Source organism: Ovis canadensis, chromosome 22 (assembly GCF_042477335.2).
Source record: "Ovis canadensis isolate MfBH-ARS-UI-01 breed Bighorn chromosome 22, ARS-UI_OviCan_v2, whole genome shotgun sequence".
Classification (NCBI taxonomy): Eukaryota; Metazoa; Chordata; class Mammalia; order Artiodactyla; family Bovidae; genus Ovis; species Ovis canadensis.
The window spans coordinates 66,024,203-66,050,809 of NC_091266.1; the positions used below are offsets into that span (position 1 = coordinate 66,024,203).

The 26,607-nt window shown below is 57.8% G+C and overlaps 1 protein-coding gene across 9 annotated transcripts in view; it reads left to right on the forward strand.

Annotated features, from left to right (window-relative positions):
- JAKMIP3 (Janus kinase and microtubule interacting protein 3) overlaps window positions 1–26,607 on the forward strand; it is a 94,043-nt gene that overhangs the window by 34,847 nt on the left and 32,589 nt on the right. For 6 of the 9 annotated variants that reach the window (XM_069567630.1, XM_069567634.1, XM_069567632.1 and 3 more), the window contains exons 2-8: window positions 6,756–6,967; window positions 7,422–7,919; window positions 22,039–22,254; window positions 23,582–23,701; window positions 24,225–24,371; window positions 24,603–24,734; window positions 25,833–25,868. In XM_069567630.1, the coding sequence (XP_069423731.1) occupies window positions 6,833–6,967; window positions 7,422–7,919; window positions 22,039–22,254; window positions 23,582–23,701; window positions 24,225–24,371; window positions 24,603–24,734; window positions 25,833–25,868 (1,284 nt within the window). In that variant the 5' untranslated portion in view covers window positions 6,756–6,832. The remainder of the gene's footprint in view (window positions 1–6,755; window positions 6,968–7,421; window positions 7,920–22,038; window positions 22,255–23,581; window positions 23,702–24,224; window positions 24,372–24,602; window positions 24,735–25,832; window positions 25,869–26,607) is intronic. The other 3 variants (XM_069567636.1, XM_069567637.1, XM_069567638.1) reach the window with 1 other exon arrangement.

Sequence of the window (26,607 nt, forward strand, 5' to 3'; positions counted from 1 at the left end):
TGCAGGTCAAAGCCACAGCGAGGCATAAATCGCACCCATGTTTTCCTAGGTCAGTCTCCCAAGGCAGTGGAAATAAAAACAAAAATAAACTAGTGGGGACTCAGCAAACTTACAAGCTTTCGAACTGCAAGAGAAACCCTAAACAGAGGAGATATTTGCAAACAATGCAACCAACAAGACCTTAATTTCCAAAATATCAATAAGCACATACAACTCAACAAAACAGCAAAAATAAACAGCCCAACCAAACTATGGGCAGAAGACTTAAATAGACATTTCTCCTAAGACATACAGCTGGCCAATAGGCACGTGAAAAGATGCTCAATGTCACTAATTATTAGAGAAATGCAAGTCAAAACTACAATGAGGTATCACCTCACACTGATCAGAATGGCCGTCATCAAAAAGTCCACAAACAATAAATGCTAAAGAGGGTATGGAGATAAAGCAGCCCTCCTACCCTGTCGGGGGATGTAAATTAGTGCAGCCACAAGGGACCACAGTGTGGAGAGTCATCAGAAAACTAGAAATAGAATTACCATATGATCCAACTACCTCACTCCTGGGCATACATCTGGACAAAACTATAATTCAAAAGATACATGCACCCAGTGTTCATAGCAGGACTATTCACAGTAGCCAAGGCGTGGAATCTACCCAACTGTCCATCAGCAGATGAGTAGCTAAAGAAGACGTGTACATATATACAGTGGACTATCACTCAACCGCAGAACAGCAGGAAACCATGCCGTTCGCAGCAAGCAGGTGGACTGAGAGATTGTCATGGTGAATGAAGTAAGAAAATGACAAAGAGCAGTGTGCTCTCTCTTACTTATATGTGGGATATAAAAGATGGCGCAAATGAACTTACCTAAGGAACAGAAACAGACTCATAAACAGAGAGACAAGGAGAGGAGGGACAGACTGGGAGTTTGGGATTAGCAAACGCAAACTATTCCACGTAGAATGGATAAGTAACGAGGTCCTACTATAGAGTACAGGGAACTACATTCAACACCCTGTGGTAAACCATAATATGAAAAGAATGCATGTGTGTGGTGCAGAATATATATATATATATAAGACTGAGTCACTTTGCTTACAGCAGAAAATAGCACAACATTGTAAATCAACTATACTTCAGTTTAAAAAGTAGGTTAAAAGAAATAAAACCGCAATGAGATACCACTTATCAGAATGGCTAAAATAATTTAAACAAAAAAAAGCAGCAACACCAAATGCTGGCAAGGATGCTGAGAAACTGGACCCCTCACACGCTGGTCGGGGGAGAGTCACATGGTGCAGCCTCTCTGGAAAGCGGTTTGCCGTTTCTTAAATAACTACACGATCAACTGTGTCTGACCAGAAATTGCACTTCTAGGCATTTGTGTCAGAGAAATGAAGACCGAGGTTCACACAACAACCTGGACATGAACATTTATAGCAGCATGATCTGCAATAACCGACCAGTTGTCCCTCAGTGGGTGAGTGGATACCGTGTCCACACTGTGAGTGCTACACCCACCACAGTCGACACGAATGAGCGTGAACTCTCCGCACACAACTTGGACGGATCTCCAGAATTACAGTGAGTGAGGAACGCTGATTCCAAAAGGTCCTGTGCTAGACGACTTCATTTCTGTAACATTCCGGAAATGACAAGGTTACAGAAGTGGAGGGCAGATTGGTGGTTGCCAGGGGCTGAGGCGGGGATGAAGGTGGGGGCGGAGATGGAGACAGGATGGTCTCTGCGGTGACGTCCCGGAAGCCAGCGTCTTGGTCATGATTCCTGGTGTCTCAAGATGCTTCCCCTGTGGGAGCTGCATGGGGGCACGCCGGGGTCTCTCTGTATCAGCTCACAAGGCTGCATCTGAATTGGCACTCATCTTGAAGTTTATTTAAGAATAAATCACAGCACCTCTAGGAAACTTCAGCCTTTAACTCCTTCACAGGTGAGTCAGAGCTGCAGCTTGAGTCACACACGTCTCCTTTCAACACACAGGGACCGTGGGGTGGGCTCAGTTCTGTAGGCTAGGAGTGATGACTCAGGGCCAACCTGATGGAAATATGAGGGTGTTGAAGTCACGGCAGAGGTCTTGCGGATGAGAGCCGCGGGCGTCATGAGAAGCCCGGGCGTCTTCTCCATTAGAGGACCTCCCCTGTCCAGTGTGATGGTCACCGTGGGGGGACATCCCACACTGGAAAAGCCCCAGCTCTCAGGCTCAGGTGGGCTGACCGTCTCACCCGCCGGTGGTCGCCAGCCCGGAGCCCCGTCTGGCTCTTCCTCTCCTGTGACCTCCAACCCCACCTGGGACATTTGGGTTGAGAGGGGCTCCCTCCCCAGAGCTCCTCCCCCAGAGCTGGATCCCCTCCCTGCTGATGGCCAGGATCAGGGTCTCCACCCACCGGGTGGACCCCTGGGCCTTCTTCCTCCTGGAGAGCCCGGACCTGTTTAATAGGCTTTCTTGGGGAAGGCTCATGCTTTGGGGGCTTGAGAACAACCTTCTAGAAACCCCTGGGAGGTCGTGTGCCTGGCAGGCGGACAGGGAAAAGGGACCACCTGGCTGTGTGCAGCCCTGCCCTCCCGGCTCCTCCCGCTCTCCACTGCGGCTGCCGCCAGAACCCGGGGAGGGAACTGGAAAGTTCCCTTTCCTTCCGGTCAAAGGCCGCCACCCCATTTTCTTCAAACTCTACTTCCGATCGGGGTGTGCACAAGATCAGCACACATGTGACTTCTTTGAGAATGCTGTGGTTAGAAATAGAGGTCACAGCCCAAACCCTCAAGAATTCTAATCTCTCTCCAGAGACTCATTAAAACACTGCACGTGTTTCTAAGGGTCGCGTCAGCCTAGCGCAGTCAGACAAGCCTGTTCTGCGCACGTTTCATCGGATTTGCAGCGAGAGGCTTGCCGCTACCAGCGAGGGCCTCGCCGCAGGAGTGCGCCCGCCCTGACGGCTTCCAGGCCGTGTCCAGTAGGACGTGTGTCCCTCAGGCAGATGCTCCGTGCTGTGAGTTTGCTGAAAGACCGTGCTCCGGAACCAGTGTGTCTGAAGTCCGGGAGGAGGTGCCTTCGAACCGCCCCCTCCTGGGGGTTGCTCCCAGCAGCCTACAGCCCCCATGACTGCCCACCGCCGTCACGGCTGCACCTTCCCCCTCCTCCAGGCATTTGTCCGATGGCCTGTACTTAAGGGGTCCCTGTGGGATATGACAGAGAGCGTCCCCCCCAACCATGGCCTTGGGTTTGCACAGAACTGACCAGACCAGAAGCATCAAACGCATCCTTTGCTGGCTTTGGGTCAGCCTCTTAACCCAGAGAGCTTCCCTGCAAACATGACCGGCTCTGCAAGGTGGGAGCCCCTTTGTGACCCTGCTCACTCACCCCTTACTAGGGCGTCACCCTGGTGACGCCTGCGTGTTGGCGGTTCCCTTCTACCTGCGCACCAGCCCGCAGGCTCCACGTGGAGAAAGCTGGATGGAGGCCGGCAGGACCGAGGTGGGGCAATGTGTCCAGACTCCAAGGTGACCCAACCGCGCTGCCAACACGCCCTGGGCCGCAAGCTGTGTTTCGCTCTAAACCCTCCGAACACAAAACAACTCACTCAGAGACCTGAGGGGCGCTCTTCTGCTTGCTTTATCACCTCCCCGGAGACCCCGAGATGGGAGCGGGCAGACTGCACTAGCGACCTGATCATTTAAGGACCATAGCGAGGCGCACACGGTTGACTGGGGCCTCATGTGGATGCCCGTCTGGCGCGGGGAGAGTGAGAGGACCCGGCGAGTTGCCCGCCCTCCTCCGGTCCCTGGGCTTCCCGCGCAGGCGCAGAGGTCACGCCGGCCGCGGAGGGTCTGATTCAACCTCAAGACGAAGGCGCCGGCACCGCGAGGCAGGCTCTCACCACGAACCGCGTGCCGAGGTGCTCAGGTGCGTCCTCATCGCGGGGCTGCCTCCAGGTCGTGCCCCACAGCCCCTTCCCACCAGCACGTCACCCCCGGCCTCGAGCCTCGTGAGCAGGCGGCCGGAGGCCTGACTGAGTCTGTTCTGCATTGAGGTTCAGGCGGCGCAGGCGGTGGCTCCAAGTGAAAGGACGGCTCCGTCCACCTGGCGCGGCCCAATGCAACTCAGCCCTGCTCCCAGGGAACCGGGCCTTCCCCGGAGACCGAGGGCCTGCCGTGCACTGGGCCCCGAGGTCATGGGGGCCTCCTGGGAGTTAGTGAGGCCAGCCAGACGGTCAAGCCAGGGAGGCGTGTGCAGGGCTGCACAGGAGAAGGGGTGGGTTCTGGGAGGGCGGTCCGAGCGCGGCCGGGGTGGTGCGAGGTGGTGGAGGTGGAGGCGGGGAGCCCCCATACTCGTGAACCGCAGGTCACAAGCTGCTGCTGCGCCCCCGCCCCCACCCTCACCCTGACCACTCAGCCCGGGGCTCTGTGCCCTGTCGTCCCCGAAGGATCCGTGAAGGGCCGTCCGGGATGGGCGGCGTGGGCTTCAGAGGCGGGCCAGAGGGTCTCGGCCACAGGAGACCCTCGGGAGTGCGGAGGGGCCGACCCCGCTAGATCCAGCCCCCGCGCTGACCCGGGCAACCTGGGATCGGTCCCGAGGGCCCTGTCCAGCAGAGGCCCCCTCCCCGGGGTCCTGCTCAGGCCTGAACCCCACTGGCCAAGCTCTGAGCAGCTGTTCAGAGAGTGAGCCACAGCCCCGGGCACCATCCAGGTTGCCGTGTGGGAGCCAGAGCCCCTGGCATCCCCGAGGGGGAGGCTCCGCGGTGCCCGCTGGACCTCGCCCTCCCAAGGCCTCTGTCGGCCCTCCGCCCACCCCGTCCATCTCCCAGGTAACAGGAAGGACGTGGGGGAGCGTGACGGCGCCCGGGGGCAGAGGCCACCGTGGCAGCTGGCGCTTCTCGGGGTGTGGGCGTGCGCGCGCCAGGCCGCGGGTGCAGAGGAGCACGTGCGGTGGGCAGGGGCCCCGGGGGCACGCGCAGGCTCGGTGCCCCCGGCGTGCGCGCCTCTCCTCGGGTGTGGGCGGAGCCGCCGCGGCGCTCCCTCCCGAGGCTCAACGTGCATGCGCTCAGCGCGAGTAGGGCGTGGGGAGAGGGGACCCCCAGCTGCTCTCCGGGAATCGTCCCGTCAAGCGCGCCTGGGGGCCCAGCCCGGGCGCAGGCGGGGCCCTGGAGTCCCGGCCCCGGGGTGGGCATCGGCACAGCCCGCACGCCCCCGGCGGGCTCTGGGGAGAGCCCGTCTGCCCACACTCGTTGCCATGAAGAGTGACATCAGCGCCCTTCCCGTTTGTGCCCGAATGCATGCTGGGAAAGGCAGGACCTCGCCTTTAGGGGGCTGCCGGGCAGGGGCTCGAGGCCTGTTATTTCATCGAACGGAAGCTCTAGGTGCCGGGGGGGCCAGGGCCTGGGTAGAGGCTGCTCAGCGCCCCGGGGTCCAGGCGGCAGGCAGGGGTACCAGGCAGCCCGAGTCCGTGTGAGCCTGTGGGAGGAAATGCGGGCGGACTGTGTTTGGACGAGCCAGCGGCTGGGTGGGCCAGGCTGGCTGGGGGGCCGGGGAGCGGGGAGGGCCCCTCTGCTGCCGGCCAGTGTGGGCACCGCCCCGGACCTCTCCCTCATCTCACCCTGCCCTTCCTCTCCTCTCAGATGGCCGGTGAGGCTGCCTCTCTGTCCAGGAAAGGCCTGCGGAGTTTCATTTTAGAATAAGTAAAACATAGCACGCCTGTTTTCAGAAAACATTGCAGAAATGCTAGCTGGGGTGGACGGCAGCCGGCCAGTTGCACAGGGGCTCCGAATTCCCTGTGAGCTGAGGCGGACACACGGTGGCGGGGGTTTCTGGGGCCGGGAAGGTGGTCTGGTAACTGTTGCTTAAAGGCAACTGCAGAGAACAGACCAGAAATGGTCACAGGGGTCCTATGGAGGGTGGCCAGGCGGCTGGGGACACTGCAGGGCAACCGTGGGGCCAGGCCCCTGCTTACAGAAGGCTGAGAGCTGGGGTCGTCGAGCCCCCCACCCGGAGCTCCAGGAGGCCAGCGGGAACCCATGGTCCTGCAGGACTCCCAGGCCTGGCCTGGAAGAGCCTCAGCCGTGCGCCTGGTGGATGTATGAGCACAGGATGGAGGCCTTGGGGACACCTTGGGACACTTCTGTGTCTCGGTGAGGAGGCAGGTGCGGGGGGCCAGGCAGCAAGGGGAGCAGACCCAGAACCCCTCTGCCTTTTAATCCAGGCAAAGCTAGTGGGCTCTCCCAGTCTCACACTGGGTGCTGGGCGCTGGGATTCGGGGGAGTGGGGGCCGTCCCAGGCCTGGGCCAGCGGGTTCAGGCATCCAGGCGGGGTGACGGGTGAAAAAGCCAGGGTGGGGCCCAGTGCCCAGGCGGTCCAGGGTGCGCGTGCGCCCGCCGAGTCGGCTCGGTCTCCTGGGCTGAGGGTGTGACCCCTTCCAAGCTGGTTCATGGGCCCCAGGGGTCCCAGACGCCCCTCCGTTCGTGTCAGAGAAGCTCGTGTTTCACACCCGCTCCCGCCATCCGCCTGCCACACACCCTGTGAGAAGTTGGGCCCTAACTTTGGTCCCCAGAGTCTGTTACCCGAGAGGCAGGAGGAATGTGCTTCCATGGAGAGGGGTGTGGGCGGAGGGCAGGCGGCCCCTGCAGGCTGTGACACGGTGGGCAGTCCGGCCGCAGACTCGGGCCAGCAGATGTATCCCCGCGCACCCCGCTCGTGGGACCCCCAGGCCCGTGCGGTCTGCTCACAGCGCGCTTCCCCTCAGGTGAGTGAGAAGATGTAGAGGAACCACAGGCAGGCGATCGGCCCAGACGCGCGGCTGCCCCTCGGGCCACCCTCACCATGTCCAAGAAGGGCGCCGGCGGCCGGAGCAAGGGGGACAAGGCGGAGGTCCTCGCCGCCCTGCAGGCTGCCAACGAGGACCTGCGGGCCAAGCTCACTGAGATCCAGATCGAGCTGCAGCAGGAAAAGAGCAAGGTGGGCCCCCAACCCCGCCCCCACACCCGGCGCCCGCCCCGCCCCGCCCCCACCCGGCCTGCGCTGGTTCCTCCCTTTGCTGAGAGTGTCATAGAAGGTAAGTGAGACTCCCGTCGTTTGGGCTGAAGCCGTCCGGGGGGCAGGAGCCCCCACCCCCTGCCCCCGACGGCCGTGGCCCCTCCTTGGCGGATTAGTTTGAGAGGTGCTGGTTTCAGCCTCCTGAGCACGCAGGTTTCCGGACACCCGTGCGTCTGCCCTCTTGCTTCCAGGGTTGGAGCCTCCTGGGTGCATAATATCACGCTGCTAACCCACGAGGCTTGACTGTTTTCAACCCGTGTTTTAACGAGACCTTATGGTAGCTCCCAACTCTGCAAGAGCACACAGCCTTTCCGAACGCTGCGCTCGGTGTCCCGGCAGTCTGGCTCCGGGCCGACCGTGCCTCTCTGTGCCGCAGGTCGGCCGGGTGGAGAGGGAGAAGAACCAGGAGCTCAGGCAGGTGCGGGAGCACGAGCAGCACAAGAGCGCCGTCCTGCTCACCGAGCTCAGGACCAAGCTGCACGAGGAGAAGATGAAGGAGCTGCAGGCGCTGCGGGAGGCGCTGCTGCGGCAGCATGAGGCCGAGCTGCTGCGCGTCATCAGGACCAAGGACAGCGAGAACCAGCGGCTGCAGGCGCTGCTGCACGCCGTGCGCGACGGCGGCCCCGACAGGGCGCGCACCGTGCTGCTGTCCGAGGCCAAGGAGGAGGCCAAGAAGGGCTTCGAGGTGGAGAAGGTGAAGATGCAGCAAGAGATCTCGGAGCTGAAGGGCGCCAAGAGGCAGGTGGAGGAGGCGCTGACCCTGGTCATCCGCGCCGACAAGATCAAGGCCGCGGAGATCAGGAGCGTGTACCACCTGCACCAGGAGGAGATCTCCCGCATCAAGAAGGAGTGCGAGCGCGAGATCCGCCGGCTGGTACGTGCGCGCGGCGGGGGCGGGGCGAGGCTGTGAAGGGGGCGGGACGGGGCGGGGCTGTGAAGGGGCGGGGCTGGGCAGGGCATGGGAGCGGGGCAGGGCTGTGAAGGGGCGGGGCTGGGGCGGGGCTGGGGCGGGGCTGGGCAGGGCGTGGGAGGGGCTGTGAAGGGGCGGGGCTGGGGCGGGGCTGGGCAGGGCGTGGGAGGGGCTGTGAAGGGGCGGGGCTGGGCAGGGCGTGGGAGCGGGGCGGGGCTGTGAAGGGGGCGGGGCTGGGATGGGGCGGGGCGGGGCTGGGATGGGGCGGGGCGGGGCTGGGATGGGGCGGGGCGGGGCTGGGATGGGGCGGGGCGGGGCTGGGATGGGGCGGGGCGGGGCGGGGCTGGGATGGGGCGGGGCGGGGCGGGGCGGGGCGGGGCGGGGCTGGGATGGGGCGGGGCGGGGCGGGGCGGGGCGGGGCGGGGCGGGGCGGGGCGGGGCGGGGCGGGGCGGGGCGGGGCGGGGCGGGGCGGGGTTGGGTTGTGGGAGGGCCGCATGGTGCATGGCAGGCTGGGCAGCGCTTGGACTTTGCTCTCAGGTGGGTTCCGCCCGCACAGGGCGCCTCGCACCTCTGCTCTTGGTTTGCGGACTCCAGAGAGGCCAGGCTGCTGAAAACAGCAGGATGCGGTGCAGAACTCACCAGTGGGTGGCCCAGGGCCCAGGAGGCCGCAGTCTTCCCCGCTCTACCCCACTCAGCTTTCCTTCCCATTTCCAGCTTGGTCAGAAGGGCCCTCCTCTTTCCCCCAAGAAAGGGTTTATGAAAGGTCCCCCGTCTTGCAGCCCCAGGTTAAGCTCAAGGTGTGCAGGGGCCAGTTGGATGACATGAGCCCCAGCTCCATAACCAGGAGGGTCTGCAGTCTGTGAGCTCGCTGGACCCAGAGAGGGGCGACCAGAGGCCCACAGGCAAGGGTCCCGCCCAGGGCCATCCCAGCGTGCCTGAGCTGTGCAGTCTGGGAAGGAGTGGCTCTACGCAGGTCAGGAACTCTGCATCCCCTGGCTCCCAAGAGCAGCTGCCCGATGCTCCCGAGCCCCTGTGAGGAGAGACTGTGGAGAACGCTCAGAAGTTGTGGGGGGTTCCACTCGATTCTCCTCATTCCTTGGAGCCTGGACTTCCTTGGCCACTGGGGGGAAATGAGCCCATCTCTCCTGCCAGGCACTTCATCGGGACGCAGCTGTCTTTGCAGCTGGCCACACTGAGGACCCCTGGATGCCCATTGGGGATGCAGCCAGCTTTCCTCCAGCATGGCCGTGCACCCAGGCCACCTCTCCCAGCCTCCTGGGCTTCTGAGTTCCAAGACCACCATGTTGATTTCCCAGAAGCGTTGAAGTCGCTCTGGATGCAGGGCGCAGAGCTAGGGGCTGTGAGCAAGCACAGCTCTGTCACGCTGTGCCTGTGGGGCCCAGACACCCCCACCCTGGGTGGCCCCCTCTCCTTTTCCGGAATGTCCCCTGCTCTGCACTATCCCTTTCAACCCTGCATTCATCTTTGGGCCATGTGTTGGCACCAGGTCAGCACCCACTGCCCAAATGTACACTCTCTCCATCACCTCGATTGGCCTCGGTGTTCATCGTGGAGGCTCATGGCCCAATTTCCTTAACCACAGGGTCATGAGAGGACCAACCGTAGTCCTCAAACTTGACCTGGGCTCCCCAGAGGGGCCCACTTGCAGTTCTAGCTGATTCTTCCGAGTTTCATTCCAAACCCTCAGGAATGCGCCTGCACCTTCCCTTCTTGATTCTCAGGTTCAGCTCTTCCTCTGTTTCCCCATTAGCCCCCCGCCCCCAAGTCCCATTCTCAGCAGGCCACACAGCACACCCCACACAGGGAGGGCAGCTTTGTGGAGCCCCCGGGGCCCCAGTGGGGCCTGGCTGTGGTCCCAGGGAAGGAGCCAGGGCAGGTGCTGCCCCTGTGGGCGAGGGCCTTGGACGAGAGGGTGGCTCTGGGGGCACTCGGCCCAGTCAAGGAGCCGAGGGAACAGGTGCCCAGACGCCCACTCCCCGGGCCCTTCCTGCTCTGGTTCCTGTGCCTGGGAGGTGGGGCGCAAACCAGGGAGAAGGCTGTCGGGACAGGCTTGCTGCTCTGTCTGGGCTGAAATGAGTGTTTACTATTCGTGTTACAGTTGCTTTGTGGACGTTCACGAAAGACCCACCGTGGCCCACAACCTCTCTTGTACACACTTAAATTTTCCTTCAAATTAATTTTTTTCATGTGCTTAATTTTTAAGTGAATGGGTGTTAAGTTGCTTCAGTCGAGTCCAACTCTTTGCAACACCCCTGAATTTCCGGAGGAAGGAATCCCCAGTCAGTACAGTAAAGCATTAGGAATCCTGCCCATGTCTGTGTTCTGAGACATCCTTCCTGGAGCGCTCGCTCTTCACATCTCCCCTGGACAGACTGCTTTCCTAAAGCGGCCTGAATCCTGAATTCCCTTTGTCACCAACCCGGGAAACCGTCCCTCCCTCCTGTGTTAGACCCCTCCCTTACCTTCCTCTTTCTTGGAGGAATGTTTCTCATCTGGGGGAAAGTACATTCTCTAACCGTTTTATGGAGACTGCTACTGCTGCTAAGTCGCTTCAGTCGTGTCTGACTCTGTGCGACCCCATAGACAGCAGCCCACTAGGCTCCTCTGTCTCTGGGATTCTCCAGGCAAGAACACTGGAGTGGGGTGCCATTGCCTTCTCCAGTGCATGAAAGTGAAAAGCTAAAGTGAAGTCGCTCAGCCGTGCCGACTCTTAGCGACCCCATGGACTGCAGCCTACCAAGCTCCTCCGTCCATGGGACTTTCCAGGCAAGAGTACTGGAGTGGGGTGCCATTGGAGGGAAATGCATTTTGTGAGACTTTGTGTGCATGGAGTTTTCAGTCTAACCGCACTCACAGTGGATGCTGTAACTCGATGTGGTGTTAGAGTTTGGAAAACTTTAAGTAGCATTCGAAAGGATTTCTGCATTGTCTTCTGACTCTGAGTGTTGCTCTTAAGAAACTACATGATATTCTTCTGATCCCTGGTCCTGCCTCATCCTGCCCCAGAAGTTATGGAATGCTGTCCCTGTGCGCGGAGCTTCGCTGATTTAGGCTAATGTGCCTTCACTGTGAGCGTTGGCTCACCCAGCTTACCAGGCGGTCAGGGACACTTTCCACCTGGAAACTCATGTCTCTCGGCTCGGGTACGCTTTGTCCTTCTGTCTCCTCCTTTTCCTTCTCCTCTCTTCCTTCTAGAACCCCCATTGGCCAGATGTTGGGGCTCGGACTTGATACGCTGACTCTCTTCCTTTTCTCTCCACCCTTGGCTTTCGGTTCTGCTTTCTAAGGAATGCCCTAGACTTTCTCATCTAACTTTTCTGTTTAATATTTTTGTTTCTGCCTTCATAATTTAATCCTCCAAATGTTTGTGCTCTGAAAGTTTGGTCATTCCCCTCTTACTCATAGATGTAATGTCATCTTATTTCCCTGAGAATAATATAATACTTATATTTCTTATATAAGAAATATAATGCTTGCATTTAGCTTACAGCTTTGTCTCTGTCCCTTTCATTGTCTGTGTACTTCAGAGCCTCTTGTGCCGTGTCTCATCCCAGCTGCTGTCTCTCACGTTGGAGGGTCCCCCTGAGTGACAAGGGCTTTACCTTAAGGTGAACTGGGAGAGGTTCTGCCATTTTCTCGGGGACATTTTTCCTTTCATCTTTTTTTTTTTTTTTTTGTCTTTTTCCACTGAGGAATTCAAGTCAGGGCACTAAGGCAAAAGGACGAAATTTAAAACCATCAGACTGGAAAGGAAAAAAATAAAACTGTCTTCTGTGGGTGACATGACTTGGTAGGTAAAAAACTCTAAGGAATTCCCTAAATGAGCTATTGAATGAGTTCGGCAGGGTTGCAAAATACAGAAACAGTACAGGAAACGCAGTCATATTTTATACACAAGCAACCGTCCAGGACGAACCTTTAAAAATTCCACTCATAGTGGCGCGAAAATACAGTCAAAGATTCGGGGGTAAGTTTAACAAAAGGCGTGCAAGACTCGTACACTGAAACTGTGGATACACAACGCGGCTGAGAGGAGCTGCGGATGAGCCAAGTGGAGACGCCCGTGGACTGGAGAACCAGGATCATTGTGGGGGCACTTCTCCCCAAATTAGCATGAAGAGTCAACGCAGGAGACTCCGGAAGGAGAACCCCGGAAGGCTGCTTTGCAGGCAGGGGCGAGCCGACTCTAAAGCTTACGTAAAAATGCGAGCAAGTGTCTCCCCTCCTCTGCGGGCTTTCTGTGTCCCCAGTGATGATGCTTGTGAGCTGAAGGTTTAGATTCTAGAGCAGTCTGACTTATTAGGCTTTTCCTTTAGGGTTGGTGCTCATTGTGTCTTGTTTAAGAAATTCTTTTATTCTGAAGCATGAAGATTTATGTTTTTAAACATTTATAGTTTCATCTTCATGTATAGGTCTTCACCCTGCTGCAGTGTGTGTGTATGAGTGTGTGTGTGTGTCTCTGAGTGTGTGTGTGAGTGTCTCTGTGTGAGATGTGTAAGGCAGAGCCCACTTACGTTTTTTTCCATATGGACATACAGTTGTTCTAGCAATTCTTTTTAAATTTCTTTTGGCCATGGAGCGTGATGTGGAGAATCTTAGTTCCCACCCACTAACCCAGAATCTTAGTTCCGACCCACTAACCCCCAATCTGGAGAAGGCAATGGCACTCCACTCCAGTCCTCTTGCCTGGAAAACCCCATGAATGGAGGAGCCTGGTGGGCTGCAGTCCATGGGGTCACGAAGAGTCGGACACGACTAAGTGACTTCACTTTGACTTTTCACTTTCACGCATTGGAGAAGGAAATGGCAACCCACTCCAGTGTTCTTGCCTGGAGAATCCCAGGGACGGGGGAGCCTGGTGGGCTGCCGTCTATGCAGCAGAGTCGGACACGACTGAAGCGACTTAGCAGCAGCAGCAGCAGCAGCAGCCCCCAATCTGGGACCAAGCCCACGCCTCCTGCAGTGGCAGCCCTGGGTTCTAACCACTGGACAGCCGGGAATGTCACAGAACAGCTCTTAGAAAGACCATTTGTCCCCCAGTCCTCTGCCATGCATGAAGTATTCTTAAATGAGAGGGTGTTTTTTCATCATCTATCCCATTTCAAGCCTATTTTATAGGAAACACTCCAGTCTTACCATCAGCTGAATTTCTGAGTAGCAAGTCCTCCCACTGTGTTCTTGAAGATTCCTTCAGGCTTCCATGGAAACCTTAGAATCATTTTTCCTAAAAAAAAAAACATTGAAATTTTTATCGGGATCATAGCTAACTGTTGGAGGACAAGTTGTAACAGAGGGTATAATCATGATGGTTGTAAAAATATGCTCTGAATACATGTCAAAATTTTTATTGAAATCAGTGACTAATGAGAAACAAGTAAATGCTACAACTGATTCGAACAGGATTTGATCTGAATTGATTTCTGTTCCCCATCTGGCAAAGATCCTTTGCAAGGCCACAAACATCCACTGGATCATCGAAAAAGCAAGAGAGTTCCAGAAAAACATCTATCTCTGCCTTATTGACTATGCCAAAGCCTTTGACTGTGTGGATCACAATAAACTGTGGAAAATTCTTAAAGAGACGGAAATACCAGACCACCTGACCTGCCTCTTGAGAAATCTGTATGCAGGTCAGGAAGCAACAGTTAGAACTGGACATGGAACAACAGACTGGCTCCAAATAGGAAAAGGAGTAACGTCAAGGTTGTATATCATCACCCTGCTTATTTAACTTGTATGCAGAGTACATCATGAGAAACGCTGGGCTGGAAGAAGCACAAGCTCGAATCAAGATTGCTGGGAGAAATATCAATAACCTCAGATATGCAGACGATACCACCCTTATAGCAGAAAGTGAAGAAGAACTAAAGAGCTTCTTGATGAAAGTGAAAGAGGAGAGTGAAAAAGTTGGTTTAAAGCTCAACATTGAGAAAACTAAGATCATGGCATCTGGTCCCATCACTTTATGGCAAATAGATGGGCAAAAAGTGGAAACAGTGTCAGACTTTATTTTTTGGGCTCCAAAATCACTGCAGTTGGTGATTGCAGCCATGAAATTAAAAGACGCTTACTCCTTGGAAGGAAAGTTTTGACCAACTTAGACAGCATATTCAAAAGCAGAGACATTACTTTACCAACAAAGGTCCGTCTAGTCAAGGCTATGGTTTTTCCAGTAGTCATGTATGGATGTGAGAGTTGGACTATAAAGAAAGCTGAGCATCAAAGAATTGATGCTTTTGAACTGTGGTGTTGGAGAAGACTCTTGAGAGTCCCTTGGACTGCAAGGAGATCCAACCAGTCCATCCTAAAGGAGATCAGTCCTGGGTGTTCATTGGAAGGACTGATGCTGAAGCTGAAACTCCAGTATTTTGACCAACTGATGTGAAGAGCTGACTCATTGGAAAAGACCCTGATGCTGGGAAAGATTGAAGGCAGGAGGAGAAGGGGACGACAGAGGATGAGATGGTTTGTTGGCATCACCGACTCAATGGACTTGAGTTTGAGTAAACTCCAGGAGTTGGTGATGGACAGGGAGGCCTGGCGTGCTGCACTCCATGGGGTAACAAACAGTTGGGCACAACTGAGCGACTGAACTGAACTGACCTGGAGGAAGTGTTTGCATTGCTAACAGTTTTCTCCAGGTAAACACCTGTCTCCTCAGAGTCATAGGATGGCCTAGCCACAGACGAAGGCACGCACCTCTGTGGGATCAGACAGCTTTCCAAGGCTCCAGCGCTCTTAGAAAAGGAACTAATTTTGTGTTTTGCTTATTTTAGAGTCTTTTGCAGTTATTCCCTTTAGAATCCATAATCCTCGTGGGGAATCTCCTTTAGTTTCATGTATATGTGTATGTACATATATATGTATTTCACACACAAACACACACACATACACATATGAGTTTCCCTGGTGGTTCAGATGGTAAAGAATCCACGTGCCAGTACAGGAGACCCAGGTTCAGTCCCTGCGTGGGGAAGATCCCCTGGAGAAGGAAATGGCAAGCCACTCCAGTATTCCTGCCTGGAAAATCCCATGGACAGAGGAGGCTGGCAGGCAACAGTCCGTGGGGTCACAAAAGAGTTGGATACAACTGAGTTACTAAGCACACACACACACACACACACACACACATTATATGTGTATCACTGATGACACACACGCCTGACAGCGAGAAGACTAGTGCTTCCTCTCTGAGACCCCCCACCCCTGCCCCGAGGCCCACAGCTCCGCCTCCCTCTTAGTCCAGCGGGCAGGGAACGGGGCGGAGCTCACATTCCACCCACTGCACTTCCCGCCCCTTCCACCAGGCGTCGCTGTTGGAGGCCGGTCCATGAGGCGCTGCCCAGACGGGCATCAGGACCCAGCGTCCCCAGCCCCACCTCCGTCAACCTCAGCCACTGTTCCCAAAGCCCAATCATGTCACAGAATACACAAGGTAATTTTTCAGCTTTTCTGGGATATAATTAACAGAATTACCTTACATCACTGTGTAGGTGTAAACAGCATGGTGGTCTGACTAACCCGTGCGTGAAACGACTCCCTCCGTGAGTCTGGTTAGTATCCCCGAGCTCACATAGAGGCAACAAGGGGAAAAGCCAAAAGAAAATCTGAAACAATGTTTTCTTGCGGTGAGAACTCCTGAGACCTCTGTGAACAGCTCACATGTGCACCAGCATAAATCAGTGCTGTGTTTCTGTGCAGTGTCAGCAAACTTGAAACTCAGCTGCGTCCACAGGACTGGAAAAGGTCAATCTTCTTTCCAATCTCAGAGAAAGGCGACGCCAAAGAATGTTCACACTGCCGCACAGCTGTGCTCATTTCACATGCTAGCACGGTCACGCTCAAAATCCTCCAAGCTAGGCTTCAGCAGTACATGACCGAGAACTTCCAGATGGACCAGCTGGGTTTAAAAAAAGCAGAGGGAGCAGAGAGCAAATTGCCAACCTTCAGTGAATCAAAAAGAAAGCCAGGGGATTCCAGAAAAGCATCTGCTTTTGCTTCAGTCACTATGCTAAAGCCTTTGCGTGGATCACAACGAACTGTAGAAAATTCTTCAAGAGGTGGGAACACCAGACCACCCTACCTGCCTCCTAAGAAACCTGTATGTGGGCCAAGAAGCAACAGTTAGAACCAGATAAGGAAAAACAGACTGGTTCAAAATTGGGAAAAGGGTATGACAAAGCTATATACTGTTACCCTGTTTATTTAACTCACATGCAGATTACATCATGCAAAATGCCAGGCTGGCTGAATCACAGCTGGAGCCAAGATTGCTGGGGGAAACAGCAACAACCTCAGATATGCAGGTGACACCACCCTTATGGCAGAACGTGAAGAGGAGCTAAAGAGCCTCTTGATGAAAGTGGAGGAGGAGAGTGAAAAAGTTGGCTTAAAGCTCAACATTCAAAAAACTGAAATTATGGCCTCTCGTCCCATCACTTCATGATGAATAGATGGGGGAAAGGTGAAGTAACTGGTTTTATTTTTCTGGGCTCCAAAATCACTGTGGATGGTGACTGCAGCCATGAAACTAAAAGGCGCTTGCTCCTTAGAAGAAGAGCTATGACCCACCTAGGCAGCATATTAAAAAGCAGAGACATCACTTTGCCAACAAAAAGTCTGTCTAGTCAAAGCTATGGTTTTCTAGTAGTCCTGTATGGATGTGAGAGTTGGACCATAAGGAAAGCTGAGCGCTGAATAATTAATGCTTTTGAACTGTGGTGTTGGAGAAGACTCTTGAGAGTCCCTTGGACAGCAAGGAGAGCCAACCAGTCCATCCTAAAGGAAATCAGTCCTGGGTGTTCATTGGAAGGACTGATGCTGAGCTGAAGTTTCAATCCTTTGGCCACCTGATGTGAAGAACTGACTCATTGGAAAAGACCCTGATGCTGGGAAAGATTGAAGGCAGGAGGAGAAGGGGACGACAGAGGATGAGATGGCTGGATGGCATCACCGACTCGATGGACATGGGTTTGAGCAAGCTCCGGGAGATGGTGGAGGACAGGGAGGCCTGGCGTGCTGCGGTTCATGGGCTCGCAAAGAGTGGGAAGTGACAGCGATAGAACCAACCAGTCTGCACCATCAGCTCATGTAGAGACAAAAAGGAAAAAAATCAAGAGAAAATTTTGAAAGAATTTTCCTTACGATGAGAACTCTTAGGATCTACTCCGTTAACAGCTTCCTCATATATCAGTATGAATCGATGCTCTGTTTCTGTGCCATGTCAGCAAATAATGAAAAACACACGTGAAGTCTCAGCCGCAGGCCCAGCACACAGGAGGAGCTCGGAGAACGGGGTCAGAGTGAACACCAGTTCTCACCTCCCGTGAGCCCCCTCCTCTCAGCCAATGGAGGCCCAGCACCTGCTCAGCCTTCCTGTTCAGGTTCCTGCTGGTGTGAGGTCCTGGCCCTGGACCTGGTAGTGAACTCAGGTCGACGCCCGGCCCCACTGTGTGAACACTTCTGGGGTGACTGGGGGGATGGGGAGGTCTCGGCTGGAATGGGGTGGCTGGGGAATTTTCAGAGGGAGGTTGGAAAGGGGGGAGTGGGGGCAAAAGTGGCAGGTGGATGTGGTCCAGAGGCTGCCTGGGTCAGGCCTGGCCGGGAGAGGGAGCGGGCTGGGGGCTGTGCAGGGGCAGGGCCAGCCCTGAGCCACCATGTGGGACCAGTGGGGGTCAGGGGGCTTAGGGCCAGAGGAGGGATGTGGGCCCAGAGCTGAGGACAATGGCCTCGCGGTGAGGTCCACTTACTCCTCACTGGGGGTGACTGTGCTGGCGAGGGTCTCAGGGCCCCGCCGTGGAGAGACCTGGCTGTGAACACCTCGGACGATGTTTGATAATCGCAGTTCCTTACAGCCATCAAGCCAAGCGTTGCTATTTCCCGGGCTATGGCACGGGCCCTCCCGGGGGGTGGTGACAATTTCCCTGGGCCTGGGAGGAGGGCCCATGGCTCTGGGGGGTCTGGGGTCAACTGGTGCTCCGTGGAGCAGTGGCCTGTGGGACAGGCGGTCCCCTCCTCCCTGTCCCTGGCACTGCCCAGTGCTGGACTCAGAACCCGGCGTGTGAGGGCACTTGCAGCCGGGAGCAGCTGTACAGGGGCCAGTGCACACACAGGGCTGCAGCCGAGTAAGGGGGAGCCGGGAGCCCTGCTGTGGCCCAGGCCAAGGGCGGAGCATGGTGGCCAGGGGCCGCCTGAACGGGAAGCTAAGGAGCGTGAGGGGAGGTCCAGGCCTCCGTGTCCACATGCAGCCAGCACCCCGAGCACAGGGGCTCTGCCCAGCGTGATGCTGAGTGTGTTTGCGTTCAGCAAACCCGGGGCTGAATTCCTGCACGTGGGGGCAGGGAGCCTGCCTGGACAGCCGTGCCAGCAGCTGGCCCAGCAGGGAGGGGGCCAGAGAGAGTGGACCTCAACACGCAGCGGCCACTTTGCAAAGAACATGACAACCCCCAAGTGGCCAAAAGCAAGAGGCTCTCGGGCAGCAGTGTGTCCACTGCGGCTGGCATTTCGGGCTGGGTCCTGCCTGCTCGTCCAAGCCACTCTGGCCCTTACCCTGGGGCTCTGGCCTGTTTGGGGTCTTCCAAAGTGCAGCTCACAAGTTCTGAAGGGGATTCTGTGGTCATCTGTGGCCACGTCTCAGAGCCAGTGGACAGTGGGCTGGCCCTGGTGAGGTTGAGGCTGAGCCCCCACAGGACCAGGCGTGGGCAGGAGTGGGCTGACTGGGCGGAGCCAGACCAGCTGTGGACAGTTAGGTCCCTGTTTTGGCCCCAGGACGCTGGGTGCTGGCCAGAGGTGAGGTCACGGAGGTCTCAGACAGAAGCTGCGTGGCGATGGGTAGCCAGCCAGTACACCCAGACAGAACCCAGGAGGCCAATTGGGGTGCAAGCTGGCCCCTCCTGAAAAGGGACTCCCTGGGGCTTCTCCCTGGGGGCTCACATCAGAGCATCCGGGGACCTTAGGAGGTGACACCCCACGTGAGGCCACACCCGCTGTTCTCGCGGCGCCCATGGCTCTGCCGCCCGGCTCCCCGGACTTTACAGAAGGGGATCTGGACCCTCAGGCGGCCCCGGACAGCTGCACGGTGTCTCTGGAGAGCTCGGTCTGGGGTGGGGGGTGGCTCCTATCAAAGTGGAAGCCAAGCAGCCGTCCACTCTGACTTCCTCACTGAGCTCAGGCCCGTGCCCTGCGTCCCGTCCGTACCAGGCTGGTGACCTGCCCTGAGGACCAGGCTGCCTGCCGCGGGCGGGGAGGGGCCGGACTCTCAGCCCAGGAGCAGCTCCGGGCACCTTCGAGCTGTGCCATTCTGGAATCAGGAGAGGATGTCTATCGGGCACTCACTAAAATACCAGCTCAGATGGCTACTAAAAATCCTATAAACCCAAGAAGGAAGGGCGAGACCAGGCACTGCCTCACACTCCGCTGCTTGTTCACTCTCTGGGGAGCGGTCCTCCTGAGGCAGCTGTGTGCTCGCCTGTCCGGTGCTGGGCAGGGAGGGTCCCCGGGGTGGGGGGGGGCTGCTGCACTGGGCTTGATGGTGATCCCTGATGGGCGTTGTGGGGCGTAGGAGCTGGAGGGAGCCTCAGCTCGGGGAGGGGGGTGGTTAGAGCATGTCAGCGTGCCTCACCCCACCTGGTGCTGGTAAGTGTGGGTCCCAGGCTCCCCTGCGGCTCTGCTTCTGTGCACCCACTCTGAGCCTGCCCTGTGCTGGGGGTGGGGTGATGGTCCGAGAAGGGCGCCCTCTCCCTCCGGCAGGGGCGGTGCTCCTGCCTCAGCGCCTCCTGTGCCCTTCTCTCAGGACCCATTGTCCAGGACCCCCGGGTTTTCATACCCACGCAACAGGGAGTGGGGCTGGGGGGGCCAGGCAGCCCCTCTGGAAGCAGGCGGCCTCCAGCAAGGACTCTGAATCTTGCTCTTGGTACCTGGGGACGCATGGAAGTGGTGAGATCTGATTCCCTGGCTGTGTTGTGAGGCCGGGGGTGGGGCATGAGTGGGCACGGGAGGCCCACTGGAAGCCACTGCTACAGTCTGGGTGAGGGCAGGTGGCCAGGGCCAACTGACCGGTCCTGATCGACTCTGTGTCAGCTTTGAAAGCCCCCGTCCTGGGCTCCAGGGAGGGCGGGGTCCACTGGGTTGTGGACGTGGGTGTGGCTGGCGACACAGGCAGGGATGGGTCGTGACCCCTGCTCTCTGCAGCCGGGCCCTCCAGGACCCCACAGCCCCTACTGGGCACAGCAGGAAGACCTGCAGGAAGGCGGCCGTGCGTGCAAGGTTGTAGCCCCCAGAGGTGGAGCTGCCCACTGAGCCTTCCCTGGCCGTCCGGTTACCTGGGTTTGAATTTGCACCCCTAGCTGGAAGCAGCCCCCAGAGTGAGGTGGGGGCCTCACGTGGCAAAGGGCATCCCCCCTCAGCTGGCCGACCCCGCCATGCACCCACCCACGCTGCCTCCACAGACAGGCCTCTGAGTCCAAACAGCAGGGCCGGGAGATGCAGGAGCGTGACCCGGGTTGAGACCCTCGGCATTCAGGCGCAATGAGGCGCGGAGCACAAGGCCCCTGCGGACACTGATCTCGGAGGCGTTTTCATCCTCAGAGATCCAGCCCCGCCCTCAGGGGAAGCTGGCGCACATCCCACTGTGGGCGGATCACAGAGCTCCGCGTCTGACTTGAGCATGCTACGTGGCGCGTGTGATGACTTCTCCTGGAAGTCAGCTTTCTGGTCTAAACCGTCTGCTGAAATCACTGATTTGAGAGGGCCTGTGTGTGGAGACCCTTGCTTCCATGCTTCCTGATGAAGGAACAGAGATGTTTCCAAGGTGTCTGTGCAAGGGGCTAAATGTGAGGCCAGCCGCGTATTGGCGGGCCGTGCTTCCACCCGCCTGCTGGTTTCTGCTAACTGAGCGGGCTTCCTCTCTCCACTCTGCCCTGTGCTCCGGCAGTGGGGTTTAGCGGCTGAGGGTTTCTTTTCCTCTGCTCGGCGCATCGCTTGCCCGTGAATTCTGTGATCTGGGCTAATTAGATATGGCGACTCTTTGTTCCAAGCTGACTTCAGCAGATGGCTGATTTATTAACTTATTCAAACCCTGCACAGCAAGCAAAGCAGCAGCGCAGCCTGCGCTTCCCTGCTGTGTGGGATGTGTCTTAAATCGAGTCCTCTTGTGAATCTGATGCTGCTTGGACATCCCCAGCACCGACGGGGCTGCATGGGGGCATTCTGCCTGCTCCTCCTCCAGGGTACCAGCCTGCCCTTCGCTCAGGGACACCCCTGTGGCCTCTGGGAGGGGTCTGGAAGGCCAGACGCTGTCAGGAGCTTGAGCATGTTAGGGAGAGTGGACAGGGCTGTGGACCCCCCACTACCACCCTGGTTCCCTGCCAGTCTGGATCCTGCTGGTTCAGGGACCACCCCCCAACCCGAGGCTTAGCTTAGAGGAAGCAGAATTTGAAATGTAGCTCTGCCTGCAGTCAGGCAGAACCCTGCCTTCCGTCCACTCCTCGGAGCCAGGAGAGGCCGGTGCAGGAGGCCATGTGCATTGGCCCTGTCTATCATCCAGCCTTCCCAGGCCGGGTGTCCGCAGAGCGGAGAGACAGAGGCCACGAGGGCTTTGGGCCCCACAGCTCCTTTTCCTCCACAGCCACAGCTGCCGGTTTTAACACGAGCTTCGCTCATCCTGTTGACGGGGTATGGGGGACTGGGTGGCTCTGCTCTGCCCAGCGCTCAGCGCAAGGCGGGCGGTGGAGGTGGTCTCTGCGGGCCCCGCTGGCTGAGGAGCCCCTGCAGGCCATCGGGGAGAGGGGAGGCCTGCCAGGAGCCCGGGAGGCCGGGCAGGCTGTGCGGAGTCCGGGAAGGCGGCCTCAGCCGCCCCGCCTGGTCGGAGCCGCAGAGCCGTGAGCGGCCTGGGCGGGGCACGAGGCCCTCAGCCCAGGCTTTGCTCCGGGCCTCAGAGCCAGAGGCTGGCAGGGCTGCTCAGCAGGGGCCCCTCCCGACGCCTGTGCTCGAGTCACTGCCTGTCTCTATAGTAACTGCATCTCACCTGCCTGCGTGTGTGATTGTGTTCTGTTCTCCTTGTAGATGGAGGAGATAAAATTTAAAGACAGAGCAGTCTTCGTGCTGGAGAGAGAGTTAGGGGTTCAAGCCGGGCATGCTCAGAGACTCCAGCTCCAAAAAGAGGCTCTAGACGAGCAGCTGTCCCAGGTCAAAGAGACCGACCGGCACCCGGGCAGCCCCAGGCGGGAGCTTCCTCACGCAAGCGGTGCAGGAGACGCCTCAGACCACTCGGGAAGCCCTGTAAGCACCTCCCACGCTCGCCCGGCCGACCCAGAGCCCAGACTGCCCCGCGCGCGGCTCATGGTCCCGTGGGCAGCTCCCTGGGGAGTCCCGAGCCCAAGCCTCGGGGACTCTGCCCATGTCTGCAGCCCACAGGCCAGGGGGACCCTCGGCTTCTCTGGCTTGGCTGAAAGGGCCCAGAGACTTCTCTCTTCCCTCCTTGCTGCCGCAGCGTAGTACTGGCCTTGCCTTCCCCTGTCCCTCCCATGGGCCTTGAGCTTCAGGCTTCCAGTTGTGCCCGCCTCCACCGCCAGCCCCAGGTTGCTAAGGGGCCCTCCTTTGCTGCTGGGGGAGGTAGCCCGGCAGCTCCATCACCGTACGCAGGCTCTGCCCTCTGCTGGCCCTGACCCTCCCACCGTGGTTTCTGTACTTGTGACCAGCTGCCCGGCATCCACTTTCCTTGTGACCACGCCACTGTCCGAGCCTCGGGCTGCGTGACCACGCGGGGCTGTGACCCCACCCATCTCCTCTCACCGCTCCTCATTCAGAGCCCTCTGCGGGGTCCCAGGAGTCTGGAAAGGGTCCATTCCACAGACCCTCCACACAGTCCTTCCAGGTCGGCCCCCCCGCCTCTCCTGCACCTGCTGAATGAGGAACTGTCACCCGGTCCTTCCCGGACTTGCGTCTGTTTGCTTTGAGGACAGAGCTGCGTTTGAGCCGAGCCAGCCCTAGGGCAGTGATTGTTCAAGAATGGAGCATGACATTTTATAATCTTGTTATATAAATGGCTTAACTGGGTTAAAACCAGCTCTGGCACCCGACAGATCCCATTAACTCCAGAGAGTCTGAAACCAGATCAAATGGTTTCATTGATTTTTTTTTAGTAAGTTCCAGTGGCTCTCAAAGTGACCTTTTAAAAACTCAATTTGAGGGACCACTCTTCCTGGGAATCTCACTTTCGAAAGTCTTAAGCTGAACGTCATTTCCTGGGCTCACATTATAATTCGAGGAAAGTGAGGCCCCCGCTACGGTGCAGGGCAGTCCTCCCCCGCCTTGAAAGCTGCAGCCAGCAGCGGCCACGTGAAGCATGGTGCTTGCTTCTGGGGTTTTCTCAGCGTCTTGCCCACCTGCGGCATCTGCATCCGCACGCCCTCGCCCCCGCGTCTGCACTCTGGGCAGTTCTGCTCCTGCTCTCTGTCCCCAGCGTGCAGCCCGCAGTTCCCCCAGGCATTAGAGTCACGGGTCATTGTGACGCAGGCGTGCCTTGGTTTCTGCGGCGTGCTGGGGCTTGCCATGGCTTTTGTGTCTGTGTCTACGAACAGTTATTTGCAGTTGATTTTTGTTTTAGGAACAGCAGTTGGATGAAAAGGATGCTCGGCGTTTCCAACTTAAGATTGCGGAGCTGAGCGCGATCATCCGGAAACTCGAGGACCGCAATGCCCTGCTGTCGGAGGAGCGGAACGAACTGGTGGGTGGCCTCAGGCCTCTGAATTCTGTGGGCCTATGCCTGCCGTGGAGGGGGAGCTGGGGCATCCACTTCCAAAGATTCCCATGGAAAAGAAGAGTGATGGTGACAAGCCGTTTCCAATAAAACTTTATTAACAACATGAGGTAGGGGACCAGACACGGGCTGAGGCGCTGGTTGGCTGATCCCTGCCCTGGGTCACTGGGGCACGTGTCTCTGTTCTGTGTGTCATCTGAGACGTGTGACGACCTCGCCTGCTAGAGGCGCCCTCACCGTCAGTCCTTATGGCCACAGAGGTCCGCCAGTGACCTGGCTGCTGGGACGTGAGCTCTCCCAGGTGGCGGAAGGCTCACGGACTGGGCCGTTTCCCCATAGCTCTTTCAAACAGAACAGGGTGCACGGCCAGACCGCCGACCTCCATGGAACACAAGGCTTGTTCTGATTGTGTCAACACCTCTGTTTGGAGGCTGCTGGTTCTCTGTGATGCTTTTAAACATCATAATACATAATTAATCTCGTCTTTCAGTTGAAGCGTGTAAGGGAAGCTGAAAGTCAGTACAAGCCATTGCTGGACAAAAACAAACGCCTTACTCGGAAGAACGAAGATCTGTCCCACAGTTTACGTCGGATGGAAAACAAGTTAAAATTTGTCACCCAGGAGAACATAGAGATGGTAAGGAGGCCATTCTTTTGTAACTAGCCTCTTCTACGTGAGGTCTAATAGCAAGATCAAGGCTTTCGTTTCACTGGTGTCGGTGGGCCTGGGAGCTCGCCGACAGGGAGGCCCGGGGGTGACCAGTGACAGGGTTTCTGAGGTGCAGGCAGGCGGGGTGAGGAGACCTCAGCTGCCCTTCAGTGGTTGGGCACCTAACTCCACATGTTTTGTGGTCCGTCTGGTTTTCAGAGGCAGAGAGCAGGGATCATACGGAGACCCAGCTCCTTGAACGACCTGGATCAGAGTCAGGACGAGCGGGAGGTGGACTTCTTGAAGTTGCAGATTGTTGAGCAGCAGCACCTCATAGACGAGCTCTCCAAGGTGACCGCTGGGCGCCGCCCACCCGCTGGCCCCCTCTCAGACCTGCCCCGCTCTGATGCCCACAAGGCACCCCGGGACCCAGGACACAGGCCGAGTCTCTTCCCAGGGGTTGGCTCCTGCCCCTCCAAATCCCTCCGCTTCCTCCCCTTCAGGACTGGGGCTGTCAGAGCAGCAACAACGCCTGTGTCCACCCTGGGCCTCTTACTGTGCTGGAGGCAGGATCCAGAGTCAGGGTGGGGTAGGGCCAGGCTCCCGCCAGGGGTGCTGGGGAGGACAGGAAGGTTTCGATGGCCGCCAACCACGTTCCTTTGATCTCAGCCATCTTCCGAGCCCCCTCCCCTTCTCTGGGCACCGCCCATCCCCACCCAGGATGGTCTCCTCCCAAGATCCGTAACCTAGCCACATTGCACAGACCTCATTTCCAAACAAGGCCACAGCCCCAGGTCTGGGGATGGAGTGTGGGCATGCCTATCTGGGGAGCCAACCTCCATCGACATCCCCCTCTCCCTGCATCCCCCGCCCCCAGCACAAATTTTCCAATAGTCCTTCCTCAGATTGCCGTCCAGTTACCCTCATTAGGGCATCTGCTAGTCCTCTGTAGGACCTAGACTGACTCCAAGGTCAGACCAGTTGAGAACCAGCTGCTTGGGTCGTTCTGTGCCCTTGGTGGTGGCGGGGATGGGGGTGGGGGCTGAAGAGAGGACAGCAGCGGAGCTCTCCGTCATTTCCCGCCCAGTGGTCAGGATGGGCTCTGGCCACCCAGCCTTCCGGCGGGGCCTGAGGTCAGTGCTCTGGTCCCTTCAGTGGCCAGTGACCGTCCATCCCCTCAATAATAGGAATACGAGGGGCAGAGGAAAACGAAAGCACCCTGGCTACAAATGCACTCCGGCCCCTGCCTCTGAAGGCTCTTCCCCTTGCGGCGTCAGCCTAGGGAGGAAGGACCAAGCCCAGGGAAGGCCTGCCCTCTCAGGGAAGGGTCTGAGGAGAGCCACGGGAATCTGCATAGGGAAGCGGAGAGACTGGGGGCCGGCGGGACCCTGGGGCTTGCGCGGGCAAGGTCTGTGCCCCTAAGTCTCCAAGACGCCTCCTCTCTTCCAGACCCTGGAGACCGCTGGCTACGTGAAGAGCGTGTTAGTAAGTGCCCTCAGCATCTCACCTGCATCCCTCCCACTGCCCTCCTCACCAGCCGCTCCTATATCCCCTCAACTTCCCTCAGCGTCCCCTCCTTCAGCCCCTCCCACCCCTCACTGTCCCCACCTATAGCCCCTCCCACTCTTCACTGTCTCTGCTTACAGCCCCTCCCACTCCATCCACGTCCCCACCTACGGCCCCTCCCACCCCTCAGCGTCCCCACCTACGGCCCCTCCCACCCCTCAGCGTCCCCACCTACGGCCCCTCCCACCCCCTCAGCGTCCCCGCCTACAGCCCCTCCCATTTCCCTCAGCGTCCCCTCCTAGCCCCTCCCACCTCCCCAGCATCCCCTCCTACGGCCCCTCCCACGCCCTCACTGTCCCCGCCTACAGCTCCTCCCACTTCCCGGGGCCCCTACACCTATGGTTCCTCCCGGTGCAGCTGGAAGCAGCCGCACACTCGGGCGGGAGTGGTTCCCTGGTCCCAGTGCTGCCTGCCCAGAAACCTCGCCGTGGTAACCGAGAGAGCCCACCCGTTAGTTAGGGTTGCACAGATGCCAGGGAAACGGCCAGTGTCCCAGGTGGTATTTTTGGTTCAGAACTGGGTCCCCCTCCCACCCCAGGGCACTCAGCCCCCACGGCCTGGCTGGCTCCTACATGGTCCCACAAACGCAGCCTAGCGCTCTGGAGAGAGCAGGCCTGTCTCCACCGTGTGGACGTCACCCTGTAGAGGTCCACTCCGG